The 14,166-nt window shown below is 32.3% G+C and overlaps 1 protein-coding gene across 1 annotated transcript; it reads left to right on the top strand.

Moving 5' to 3' along the window:
- Window positions 1-11,970: 11,970 nt before the first annotated feature.
- Window positions 11,971-13,941, top strand: LOC109533305 (probable G-protein coupled receptor No18). The gene is made up of 5 exons (XM_019898591.2): window positions 11,971-12,102; window positions 12,217-12,350; window positions 12,454-12,571; window positions 12,903-13,092; window positions 13,150-13,941. Exons 1-5 carry the CDS (start codon window positions 12,082-12,084, stop codon window positions 13,920-13,922), a joined length of 1,236 nt encoding a protein of 411 aa, XP_019754150.2. The 5' UTR covers window positions 11,971-12,081; the 3' UTR covers window positions 13,923-13,941.
- The last annotated feature ends 225 nt before the right edge of the window (window positions 13,942-14,166 follow it).

Below are 14,166 nucleotides of genomic sequence, written 5' to 3'. Positions count from 1 at the left end.
GTAGCATTCATAGTTTTTTCGAAAAAATATATTTTTGTTTTCTTGGCACTTAACAATGTAAGACATTAACTGCAAATATCGTGATACGAGGCATAAATTAATTGTCAATAAATCTCAAAAATTCGTTTTGATTGACCTTTTTTAATGAAGAAATGACCGACATGGTCAAAGTCTCAAATCCATTTGCATGGAGGCATAATGAAGCATTTCCACACGTTTATCACCATCATAAATCATTGAACTAATTCGAAAAATTTCAGCTTGATTACATTGGAATCTCGAAAAGCCATTACAATTCAAAATTCGAATTTCCTTGCAGTTAAATCGTACAAATTATTTTATAGCAGGAGCCATCCATTCCACGTGTCTGACAGTACCAAAACAGAGCTGTAAGCCGAAATATATATTTGCGATTTTGAGTGCAATTAATGATTTTAATCAGGTAATAAATCTTGTACTGTAATTGGCTGAAAGGGTATCGTCATGATATAGTGTACTATGAATAGGTAAGCCAGGGGTGAATTTGCCAAATTCCAAAGGGATTTGAATCGAACTTTAAAGTTTGTTTTTGCGAAATGCGAATGTTTTCAAAAACGTCCAAAACCTTATGTTTATATGTCCTATATATGTCTTGTAATTTTCAATTTTAATTTTAAATCTTTATTAAAATTTAATTACATTTAATGATCCACATGTTCCAACTTCTCACTCTTTTGCACGAGCGTCAAATCTAGAAAGTGCTTAACTAGTTGCAAGGAATTATCCGGAATAGTCGAAAATTTGCGAAAACGCCGATAAGAAACGTTATGTTAAACTTTAAGTACCCGATCGGGTTTAAATGTTATATTAATAGACCAATAATAAACCAAATAGAAAATTACACAATAATTGTTGTTCTATTTATATTTCGGTCGAACGAAAAAATACATTTTCATTATCTAAATCTCGTATGGTATTCGAAACGACATGTTAAGAGTCTGCATCAATGAAATTAATTTAAAGCAGTTTAATCTCTTTAACTATATTAATCTGATTTTCTAGATCAATGGAACTTACTTAGGACAGAGGGGACTTAAGTACTTAATTTTAAAAATTGTTTCAGAAGATTTACCGCAATTTACGCGTTCAGGATTTACTATGCTTGTTCAAAACATTCATAAATATTCACATAGTGTTAACAAATCTCTTCTCTGGATGTGTTTGAAATATCTTCATTTTGCGTTTCTTGTTTGTGCTTCTTCATTTCGTTTCGCTTAGTTTCGATTAGCTCTTGCACTGAAAACTCAAAAAATTTGCCTCACAAGCTCTTGATCGTTCTAAACTCTCTAATGTAGATTAGAAGGATTAATTTGAAAAGTTTCACCTTCTTTGAAATGCAATATTTTTTATTGGATCTTTTAAATTTCCCTCATTCTGTTCATTCTATGCATCCTGTTACAAGGGAAACAAAATATATCACAACTTAAAAAAAAAAAAATGCGGTATATTTTTGTAACGCATTTCTGTGGAAATAAATTGAAATTATATTTGCATTGCAATCAAAGTCTATCTACCCGGATTTAAAATTGTTTTGAGTCTTAAACATTTCACCTTTTTTTTATAGCTTTGGCGTTTTTTTGATAAAGATGTTTCAACTCTAAGGAAATATTTTACTACCCCAGTTGGAGTATATTTTTGAAGCAAAATTTCAATTTTTGAATAATCGAAATAAATAAAAAAGCCTAATAAATAAAAAGCCAGTTTTCTCTGGGATCGTTTTACATTTTTTGCTAATTTGTTAACTTTTTCATTATTCAATTGGAGGAGTTTTTTCAGTCTAATCTATTATTCTAATTCTTTTCTAAGAAAGTCACTAGAAACTACTTTTATATAATTTACGTGCAAGTTAAGTTACTAGTTTTCACTCATTTCTTGTTCTGAATGTCGGACATGTTTATATCTCTCATTAACTCTATATTTTGAACAGAAATTTTAAATTTTGTTTACACTTAAGTTATTAACACTTTCATCGTCCTTCTATCTTCCGTAGACAAACATCTAAACATCTAAACCTTTGCCAATAGATATGACAAACAATGAATCCTGGTTAATAAAACGTAGGTATAAATGTAATTTATACCTCAGTAAACGAGGTAAACAGAGAATTTCCTCAATTTCGATGCTCACCTAATGTAGAAATAATGAAACAAATTCTCATCATTTTGCGACAATATTCGGAAACATTTTAATTAGAATTTCAAAAAAATTACTCAATTTTTGAGTTAAAAAGCGCTTTAGTCAAATCTTTCTTGTGTGGGAAATATAGAGGGTTTAAAGTTCCAATTTCAAATGTTTCAATATACCTATTTCATGATTTCTGCAATTTTGGAAGACAGAATATATTTTTAATTATTGTAAGTAACTCACATTTAAAAAAATTAAAATATGAAACTTACTAACTTAAGATAATACTTAACTAAATATTTTGTAAACAAAATAAATGTTCTATTAAACGTATACAGTTGCTCTAAAATCAGATAAACGCTATTTATTTAATAAGGAGGCATTTGCGGATTTTATGTACTAACAAAGTTTGAAGTTAAGATGGCATAAACGGAATCAATTTTATCAGTTTACGTTGAATTCCGCCTCTGGATTTATGTAGATTTGTTCCATGGTAGGACGGGGTCCCGATCTAGTCGATTGTTTTATCAACCGTATACAAAACCGTGAATATTAATTTTGATACATGGTCGAAATCGGACAAAAACCGACAAACGATTAAAAATAATAAATTTAACGTGATTTACCCGGTTTATTTGTGACATCCGACATTTGTAATGGCGCTCAAAAATTATTGCCCGGCTGCAACTGAATTTGTTTTAAATTTTATGTTTGGTCCGTATTTTTATTCGAGTGGAAATAAAATTTGTTGGGTGTATAGTAATTGGCAAACATAATTATGTTTCTATTTAATTATATAGTTTAATTTGACAAACATTTTGTTCGTCGTGTTAGGAAATTGTTCAATTTTTACATTATTTTATTTGCTCTGGAACATGAGCCAGGCACTGGCCGGCTTCAATTTTTTTTTTCAAGCACGTTCATGACAAACATTCGAATTTTTGAACCGCTGAAAAATGTTCCAGTGAGACACTATGAATATGACAATAGTAACTTTATATTATGATCCATTGCCTTTGCGCCGTCGGCATAACCCCATAAATCTTTCCAGACATTCGAAACTGTCTGGATTTGCGAAATAAAAGCTTTATTACTTCACCGGCACATTAGCGGCTGTTTTGCATGTAAAAGCTCAAACAGAGTTTATTTCAGACAGTGATGGTTACTGTGTGGATCATCTGGCTGAATATGCTTTGCATACTTTCCACATAGATATACGAGTATTATGGCGTTTTGTATTTAAATTAAATTATCATCAAGCATGTGTTTATACAAAAAAACATAGTAGAAAACTGGATGTAACTGTGACATAAAAAATAATTATTTAATTTTAGTATCAATTCACAATTACGCGTGTGACCGTCAACGTCCTTTTTCAAAAGTAAATATTTGGAGTCAACCAGATGATACAAATACCATAAACGCTGCTTCAATTATATACGATTTTAGAATGTTTTTTCAAAGCTTCTGTGCTTTCCTATCTCATGACCTCCTGTACAATTTTCAAAGCGCATCAAATATGCTCGCTTAAAGGTTCGATTTCTTTATGTAAGTACTTTAGAAGTGTGAAAGCCTTAAAATTTAAAATCTATTAAAGCGTGGTGATCCCCCTTGGCTCCGATATATTTACGATATCCGGGTGTTTTATCACTTTGAAAAACTGACTTTTTAAGCGCCAAACAAATCCATTTATGCATAGCGAAAGGCATGTTGCTATTCCGGTTTAATTGTTTTCATGCAAAATATTCCTTTGCATCAGATAAAGAAGGAAATGGACAATCTCCCTTGTCAAATCCATAATTAGGCTTGGCACTAATAATTGTTTAATGTATCAAAGGGCAATACAGTAAAAGGCCACCCGTGGGAGCAGTTTGTGAGGGTAGATAAAGGAGACCGGCTTCAGCAATTATTTTAGATCACTAGACCGTACTTTGGGGCAGAATTGAATCTTCTACTTCTTTCGCTTTAAAAAAGGAACAAAATATATGTCCTTTAAATGCTCTATGTTGAGTTAGATCGTTGCTAAAGCGTGTGATTAGTTTGGTGGCGAATTGAGCAAAAACTCCGAAAAATGAGTATGGAGGCATTGACATTTATTTCATTTAAAAACGTACATTTTACAAAGTTTTCACAACGCCTGAGTAATTTATAAGAGATAAATTGTTTTCTTAGAAGGCGCTATTGATAGGATTTAATTTAATTAAAACGTTGTATTGTAGTTTTGTCAAGTTCACTCTTGACAACTTTTAAACATTATTTTTACTTTAAGACCAATGAAATCCGATATTTATTGCAAACTATTTAATACAGTAGTTGACAACAAAAGCGAATAGCAACTCTGTAACACCCAAGCGGTTTGAAATTAGCAAATATTCGACAAACTATCGTTCCAGATAATTCCTTAAGTCGACAACTCATAAAACTTGCAGAAAGCAAGGTATATTTAATGGATTTTGCCACCATAAATGTTTAGCTTCTTTTCCACTTTGCTTAATGGGGGATTTTTCCGATACAAACTAACCCAGTTTGTGATTAATTTTGCCCATATCAAACGACCGCTGAAGGAAAATTTCAAAAACATCTATTTTTTTCTTATATGTATTCCCAAATCATAGGATTTCAGTCGATTTGTATATAATTTTTTTTTGAGTGTCGAAAAATCTCTAGTTGCAAATTTTCGAGCCTTGGCACATGAACAGTTTATGCGAAAAAGCCTAAAACATGGCGACCAGAAAAGCTGCAATATTTCCGAAACCTAAACCGGAAAAAATTTCTGAGTACACCACTGGATTGAGGAAGTGAAAGTGAGTATTACGATAACTACCGGAACTTTTTCAGTTTCGAAAACACATTTTTCAGAATGGACACATATTTTCAAAAGCGTATTTTCCAATCTTAGCAAATCTAAGATAAATTCAGTTGAACTAATAACTAAATTTCCCATACTTGTCAAAGCTGATCGATGTTTTTGGCCAATGTTTTGCCATTTGAGACCCCCGCACTAGCCGATGTAGACAAATGGCGTGCAAGGCCCGCTCCGGACAGTGGTGCAAAATGCCAAAATCGCTCGATGACCCGTGTTTGTTCTAAAAAAGTGATTTAATCTTAAGTGTTATTTACACTTTTTGCAGTAACAATTTTTTTTATATAAATAGAACTATTGCATAAATATAAATAAAACTATAAATTTTAATAGTTTTAATATAAAAGCTTTTCTATTTGAGAAAAAATGTCGTCAGTTCAATCTGATTTAATTGAAATCAAACTGGATTTAAAAGATATAATAAAGTAACTTAGTAATCTCAGTAAGGACTCAGTCTAAAAATACCTAAAAAGTGATTTCTCTGTAAAAAATTAACTATTATTTTGTTTTTGACTTAAAATTTTAAATACTTAACTCAAATACGCTTAGACTTTGGTATTAGATGTTACCCTTTAAAATTTTCAGTAGAAGTATCAAACTTAATACTACACCAGGGGTTTCACCTGAAATTGTGTCTACATACTATAATTTTTAAAAGTGTTTTGTTATATTAATTTTATGGACCAGCTAGGGCGTGTCTCTCTCGACTCAAACAATCATTCTGACTATTAGGCTCAAAAGTTTTGACACCTCTACTTTAGGATATTTAGAAATTTATTAGAAATTATCAAATATTCGTCAATATCGATTACTTAAAAAAACTATAAAAATGAAAACATTTTTTTTATAGTTTTATTAGTCAATCCATAATTACTTTTAGTATTCATAAATTATTTTGAGTAGTGAAGCACTGCTGACTTGCGACTATTGCTTTAATCCAGAAATTTTTTACGGGTTCTTTAGACCGTGGTGAAAAATAATTTCCTTCCAAAGTTTCGTAACCACGAGAGGTTTGCATTCTCAGATATATTTACCACTCAATAATTAGGATATAAAAACATATAAACCACACAAAAGTTGATATTTAAAGTATACATCATTTGTATGGAATATAGATTTTTACTGCAATAAATTAGCATAATTAATATATTTTAAATTTCATTATTTAAATACCTGTGTATTATATCTTTATCCAAACTAGCTATGTTGGACCAAACTATTAACGCTTTTGACTGTATAACATTTGACTCTCTGATTATTTCAGGTCTGTAATTTTATTTTGTCTAACCAACGCAGTTCTAATTCCTTATTTTTTTGTTAATTTTAACTGAAGTATTACATTCACCTTCTTCTGTTCCCTTTAATCTCGTAATCAATTTCTGTTTAATTATGCTATAGGTCAAGTATAGAGTAGACATTTAATTTTGGTATTGTTTCCTGTGAGGTTGCGTGTGCACCGCTAATGCCGATAAAATTCCGTCTTCTAATTAATTAACAATTAATTTGACAAATCGTGTTTACGCATCCAACGCATATGGCAGTTACGATTTTGTTATGTGGTTATTAAAAAAGTATCATTAGTAGTGTTGATCTGGTAACTAATTAGTGAATGACGCAGAATATTGATTTTTATACTATTTACTAAATAAGCAGATCTGGTTTTTGCATCTGTTTTTAGTGAAATATTTAGATTTAGTAGTTTTCCATTAAGCAACGACATAAACTAATAAAAGTAGGTGTATTGATAATTACGTAACATTCAATGTCTTGAGAGAGCAACGAAGGAAGACAGATCACATGAGTAAGATTGTGCTTGTTGCAGACTAAAAACCAACCTTTTTTGCATTCCAACACTTTCTCTAATTTTTTCCTGGCGATTTGCTTGCATGACTTAACTTATAAGTGTTTAGAACACGCTGATAGAAAGAGCAAGATTTGATTGGAAAAATTGCAGAACATATGCAGAGTGAATTGTTAAAAGTGGCAGAAATAATGAGCGATAGAAGCAACTATGTAAGGTTTGTGGCTGAATATGAAGTTTTGAGCAAAAATGCCTTGTTTTAATGTAGGTAAAATTGTGCAAAAGCTAGAAGAGCTTAGCAATTCTATGTAGAATCCAGTGCTTCTTTAGCTACATTCCATGTGAATCATGTAATTAAAAAGTAGCCTTAACAAATTTAAATATTAATATTGCAATATTGCACCGAGACTTAACAAACTTGAGACATAATTTAATTGCAAAAATAGTTTTATTTCAGGTGTTGAGTTGTTATTGCGCTAAATGGTTTTCTCACTTCCGATATAAAGAACGTATAGGAAACGTTCCCACAACCTAAAAAATACTTCACCATGAACCGCAAGTTTCGAATTCCTCATATTTTCTTCTATATTTAGAAATCCGGAAAATGGCAAAAAGAAAAGTCAAATACACATTTCCGTTTGGTTTATTCCATGATAAATACGACTTTTTTGAACAAAAAAATTCGCAAAGCGGAAGTTCTGATTGCTGATCCGATACAAAGCCAAAAAAATATATCGACGCTTTCCAGACAGATAACCGTGGTCTCGGTTCTTTATAAAAGCACATTATCCTTTTTTTAAATATGCCTTACGGTCGATTAAGCCGCGGCAAATAGCTGCAAATAATGCGTTTCCAGAATCTGAAGGCACATTTCTCTATGCCAGGTTATCATTTAGCCGTGCTTTGTGTGAATTATGTCGTAGCACTTTCCGAAAAGTTTTCGGGGATGGCCGAAAAGAAATCAGAAAGATTTACCGCACCAAATCATCGAAATCTGGTAAAAAGTTTTGCAGTTGGCTTTCCTGGCAATTAAAATGATTTATTTATATGGTTCCACAAAATTTCAAAGAAGCAAATTACTAGCTTATCGCCAGCTCGTTTGATTAACTAAAATGCAGCTAAAACTGAAGTTTTAATTTTTTGCATACTAACTCTCGATAAGTCGGAAAAACTGAGACACCACAATGCCATTAATGCAATAAAATCGACGGACACAAATCGCAAGTTGCAAAAAAAGTTCTTTAAATACATCAACTTATTTGAAAAGGTCTTACAATCCCATTAAAAAGAGTAAACCAAAGCAAACAAACAAATTGACTTTCTCTTAGAAATTTTCGGTGTGATCTTATTATTATTTCATATTATATGTGAATTATTTTTTAGTAATGAAATAAATTTCCTCGATTGACTGAGTTAATAGGAAAATAGAGCTGCAAATTTAAATATCCCAAGCACAATTAATTGACAGTTTATCGCTGAAATGTTGGAACATTCTTTCGATAAGAACTACTCTTAACACGCTATTACATTTTGCAAAGAAATATAGGCACGCTAAAAGACATAAATGACCAATCAACCAGCCCGCATTTCCCAATGATCGTATAATATTCGTAGGTTCGCTGGTTAACACCAGTGCGAATGAAGCAATAATAAATGTAATTACTATTTTCACAAAGGTAAAACTTACAGCGAAAAGCTGTTAGGAAATGCTGAAACTCAAATTGCTTAAAAGTGTTTACAAAGTTATTTTCAAAAAATTCTAGAAACCCAGTAAACATAAAAAATGTATAATTGATAAATTAAGACATAAGCAGCACTAAATCTCCAAACACCACGTGTTTAATAAAGCGAGTTAAATTGCATTTGGCAATTTGAAAACAAGCAGTTATGCCATGTTTCTACAATAAATACAGATATTTTTTACATTCACAAAGAAATAGTTAAAATAAGCCATTAGCAATAAACCCTGTAATAATTTTACTGCAAATTATATACGAGTAGGTAAACATTACGTCCTCTTTTTTAGTAGCTTTTTAGCTCACACCGGCCAAAGTATAACCAATTTTCATTAATAAAACGCGCATAATTTTAAGACTAAGCAAGTTCTCGAAAGTGCACCGATAGTGATTTAGCAACGTGTAACTATTTTCTCGTAATAAACCTTAGTAAATGCTTATTTTATTTTATATAATCTCAATTAAGCGCACGTTTTTTGCTTTGGGCAAACTGCAAATGCCTACACACTGATTACCGAGTAGCGAAAATAACACGAATTTCTTAAGCGCTCAAGAGCAAATATTATAATTCTGATGAAACTGGTTCATTAAAATATTTCATTTAAAACTAATGCCGGCTGCAGTGGTTTTAGTGTTTGTCACGTATAAAAAACTGTTCTTCATATCATTGTATGTCAGGTAAAAGTTCAAAGCTTTCCGATCCTCTAACATAAAAATAGATTAACAAATAAAAAAACGTACTGCTACTGATCCTGTTAAAGACCATTTGAAGGAAATAATGCAAACAATCCGAGTCTCTTTCACCTAGCCTTTCAGCAAGAATTCTCATACAAGTTAAGGTTCTATTCATTGTGAAAAAAGGTCTTGTTTTTGCCTATTGGCACACTCAACAAATTGTCGAAACCGTCCCCTCAAGACATTGAAAAATAGCAAATCAAGTGCAGTTAGGCCCAAGTCGGTGGACTAACGACTGCAGTCGTCCCAAAGTGAATAATACAAGACAAAAGACTACGTCTGGACCTGATATTAGTAGCACCGAAAGGGCAGGAAGCACCCGGTGATGGATGGGGGCTCGAAACGCCCATTTGCCCCCCTGTTCGGGGTGACACTGACCGACCACAGAAACCTCCAGCGCTAGTTGCTGAGTTTGTTTTATTGCCAACGGTTATAAGGGGGCGAAATGACGACACTATGCGATGACATGATGTGAACAAATTTAATAAAGATTGGATAAAAGTATTAGTAAGCCAACCAACCGCAAAATATAATTTACAAACACACATTTATTTAGCCAAGTAACACACGGAAGGAGCCGGGAAATTTAAAGCACTGAATAAACTTAGAAAACAGCGATTTTCTAAATGTTGACAATCCAATCAATTGGAGTGTTTGGCACAAGTGAGGTACTGGATGTTCATGTTGTACATTCTGGATGAACAGCTATTTGAAGCAAGAACCCTTAAAAATAAAGTAGTATCGATTTTATGCATAAATGAGAAAATAATGTGCTTGTATATTTTTATCGGAAATAATATGTATTCTGATGCAACGCATAACATAATCTTCTTCTTCTTCGTGCAATGCATAACAACAATCCAAATGCCTAATAAAACGACGATTAAATACCGCAATCGATTTGAAAACAACACATACATTATGTATAAGATTTGATATAAACTGCACAACAAAATATACGTTACACGGACAAATTTCGACTAATTTTGGACCTGCAAATATTACTGCAGTCATTTAGTGCAAATCTTTTCCATTAGTGCGTCTTTTTGAAAAAAAAAATGAGTGCCTCAACAGTTTCTACAGAGTGACAAATGAAACATTGCACAATTAGTGACAATTCCACACGCTCTAAGTTGGACAAAAATACGGTTTTTTGGTATTTCAACACCACGGGCATTAAGATCCACCTCATCTGAAAAATGCCTTCGCGTATCTCTGTTATTTACATAGTGGTAACTTTTACTTTTTTGTCTTGCAGTGATCATTTTTACTTTTGAACCGATTAGCAAAATGAGTAATGCTCATGTTGAAGCTATAATTTCGCAGACGACTTGAAAAAAAATGTATAAGGTTTTTTGCCTTAAATTGTTTATGAAGTTTTAGCTTCAACATGAGCTCAGAACCAAGAGTAAAAAAGCGTTGCAATACCCAAAACGTTGATTTTTAGACCACCCTCTAAATGGAAGATATGGCTTAAAAATTCAAAAACCGTTTCGAGCTATTTGCCTTATATTTAAATTTTTGGTGTTGAGATCCAAAAAAACCCATTTTTTGTCCAACTAGGAGCATGTCAAGGGTTCTAAAATTTTGCATTTTTTCATTTTAGACCATGTAGAAAATTAATTTGGGACTCTTGATTTTTAACCACAAACTGACTAACAAAAAACACATGGGGCTCAATAACGCTTCAAATTGACACCAAATTGCTCTAAGCAATCAGAATTTATCCAGTGCCAAAATTAGGATCAATTAATTAGAAAATATATTTGTTATCTCTTACACATAACTGTACTTTAAAATTGAATTTTACTTAATTTTGAACGCTTGACGCTGATCAAAATTATAAATAATGTATATTGAAAGCATGACAATAAAATATAATCTCCAAAGCGTTAATTAAGATTTATTTTAAAACAATCTGCTTAATATCAATACTTAATAGCTGATGTATTGCTTAATTGTACTTAAATGCAAAAGGAAAAATTGAGTACTAAGCAAACAACAAGCAATTTATTAATCAAAAGCTTAACGCAAATGTAAATCTAACTATACGTATGTTCATTCAAATTAAAACGTAGGTTGCAAAAGCTTCAAAACTTAGTAACTTTTAGCTCATTCATTTAACTGAGCTTTTATTGCAGAGTAAAACAACCAACATTTATTTGGATATGACACACGTTTGATTTTATGGGTAGAAATATTGCTTCTTATCAAACTCAACTAAACATTCTGCAAAATCTACGTAGCTTGGAAAAGAATGGCGCTTCAAGGTAAAAAATATATTCACTACCTTCAGTACTCAGTTTGGCATCAAAATCGTCTACTTCTTTTATTTGTGTTTCATTTCCTTACTTTGCGGCAATATTAGCGTTAATTTTTGGCCCCTCTAAATAGATTTTGTTTATCAGTATCAAGGCTTGGACTTTACTTGATTTAGGATAATTGCAATTATCAAATAATAATTCAAGATCAAAAATAAATTTCTTGTAAAATTAATAATCCAAATTAGCAAATTTTAGGCACAACGGAATAATTGCTTTACAAAGTTCGAATATGCTTTAGTTAAACATTCCCCATGATCGCATATTGCTAAGCCCCACTTCACTTTTGATTACTTTATTCAGGTTATCTGCATATTATAACGTTGAATGGTGTTAAAATGAAATGGGATGTTTGCGTACGAGGACTAATCTTGGGCTTCCTATTTTTTTGCTTGACATGTTTGCCTACCAATAATTCGATTAGGGTTTTGTTGTTAGCGTGGTTCAAGTGTTCATGTGCCGATGGGTCTGAAAAGCTCCAAAGTAAGTATGGTCAGGTTTATTTCCACAAGTATTTGATTTCTGCTTAAGCCGTGTATATTTCTGTTGGCGAATGTTAAGGTAACCAGACATATCTTTGATATTAGCTGTTTGTAGGTAAGGATTGAAGTGCCCGAAATTTTGCTGATTGGGTTTGAAGTAAATCGTCCCTTATACTTTTGGCTAATTTTGATAATAACCATAATTGCTATATTAGGTAACATTCTGGTGGTGCGAACTGTAATATGTAGGTAAGTGTTACTCAGACTAGTCGTGGGATAGTTTGCACCCATTTTCTTACTTCAACTAGTTCTGAAAGTGGAAATTTCAAGTCTACATTTCGAAATGTTTTAGGAAATACAAGTACCTACAGAAAACATGCATTATTTCACTGGCTCTATCCGATATCATTACTGTAATACTCTTCTCTATGAACAATTTGGATTTGCTTAGCAAAAAACGGATGACTTGGGTAGGTTCTTTTGCACTTTCTTAAAAACATTTCATTTATTTATGTTTAGTTCGTTCAACTCCAAATATATGAGAACATTTTACATTTTCTCAACATTGGCGGCAGTTGTCTGCCACAAGCTTGGGGGATTGTTGTAAAACTCATAAGTACATCTACTTTTATTAATGTTATCCAGCAACTTTTAAGTCTTACTTCCAGCGACAATCGAATAATAAAAAAAAATTTTTTTTGCATTTGTTTATCCTCTTTTACGAAATTTAAAGACTTAAAGACCTTAAGAATGCTATTGGCGCAGCTATCGTAAACTTTAAGAATAAGATATTCATTTCAGATATATGGTGAGTACATGTGCCACTATATTCCCGTAGGACAAGTATTGGGAAATTTAACTAGTTCTGTGGCACTTTTGGTTATTGCTCTGGATCGCTATCATAACGTGATCCATGCCATAACCAAGAAATGGGATCCGTGCTTATGGAAATGCATTTGCGGAGCCACAATTCTCTGGATGATATGTGCAGGTTATTTTATCCATTTTAATTAGGTCTATTTTTTCAACATTATTTAAATCATTTAAGGCCTTTCTTATCCAGTGGTGACTTTCTACATCTATTTCCCCATATTGATAAACGAAGTGGATGAAGCTGCAATGTGCACAGGAGCCCCAGTGACCAAATCCACAATTTTCCTTTATTACATATGCATGAACTGTTTGTTCTTTTTGCCAATAGTTTTGATGTTTTTTTGGTTCTACTATAAGATCGCATTTCTTATTTGGCGACACCGAAAACCACCGGCTGAACATTTAAATCAACAAGAATTTACCGACACGTCTTGTTCCTCCAAGCCTACGCAAACGCAAGATTCATGTGTTTCACTTAGTAAATGTACGGACAAAAAGAAAAAGGTGCAAATGGAGAGAAAAGTCCGAAGCTTTAAAATCGTCGTAACTCTTATAATCGCTTTTATCGGGTGCAGAATGCCGTATTGGCTGGTAATGCTTTATCAGCAAGCTAAAAGCGTCGATAGAAATATCCTGTGGAACCTGAGATTTTCGGCCATCTCCCTATATCTTTTAAATTGCGCCCTAAATCCATTACTCTACACCTATTTAAACATCACCATACTGGCGTGTAGGAAAATCAGTAAATTTTTGGCGAACACTTTTTGCTGCTGGTTTTCGAATTCGGAATTCGAGGATTTCGAAACAGGCAAACATACAGCTGAAGGAATAATGAGAGTGGAGAATAACGAAGTTGGGAATAATGCTGATAAGTTGAACGATAGTCGGGTTAAGGTGCAGTTTATTGATGTTCCAATATCAAGATACAAAGAAAATAAAGTGTATTAATACATTTCTATAGACCGTTGAATTGTCTATTTTTATTTTTACTACAACTGTATTTTTGCCCATTGTATATTTACATTCCAGTTGCAAGTAGAAGACAAATTATTATAAGATACTGCTTGAAACGCTCTGTATTAATTTAGTTGATTCATTTATTGAAGCTGAATGTGGCGGCTTTAGAAAAATGAGAGTTCATACCAATTTTTTTTCTTACTCTTTATTAACAACTTTTACCTTAACAAGTTTT

Source organism: Dendroctonus ponderosae, unplaced genomic scaffold (genome assembly GCF_020466585.1).
Source record: "Dendroctonus ponderosae isolate FM_Combo_2020 unplaced genomic scaffold, Dpon_F_20191213v2 Dpon_F_20191213_2, whole genome shotgun sequence".
Classification (NCBI taxonomy): Eukaryota; Metazoa; Arthropoda; class Insecta; order Coleoptera; family Curculionidae; genus Dendroctonus; species Dendroctonus ponderosae.
This window is presented reverse-complemented; position numbering and strand designations above follow the sequence as displayed.

Excerpts from the sequence above, each read along its gene's own strand:
- LOC109533305 (XM_019898591.2), top strand. The coding sequence starts at position 12,082 with ATGGGTCTGAAAAGCTCCAAA. Across the intron at positions 12,103-12,216 it reads TGGGTCTGAAAAGCTCCAAA|GTAAGGATTGAAGTGCCCGA; the intron begins GTAAGTATGGTC and ends AGCTGTTTGTAG. Across the intron at positions 12,572-12,902 it reads GCAAAAAACGGATGACTTGG|ATATATGGTGAGTACATGTG; the intron begins GTAGGTTCTTTT and ends TATTCATTTCAG.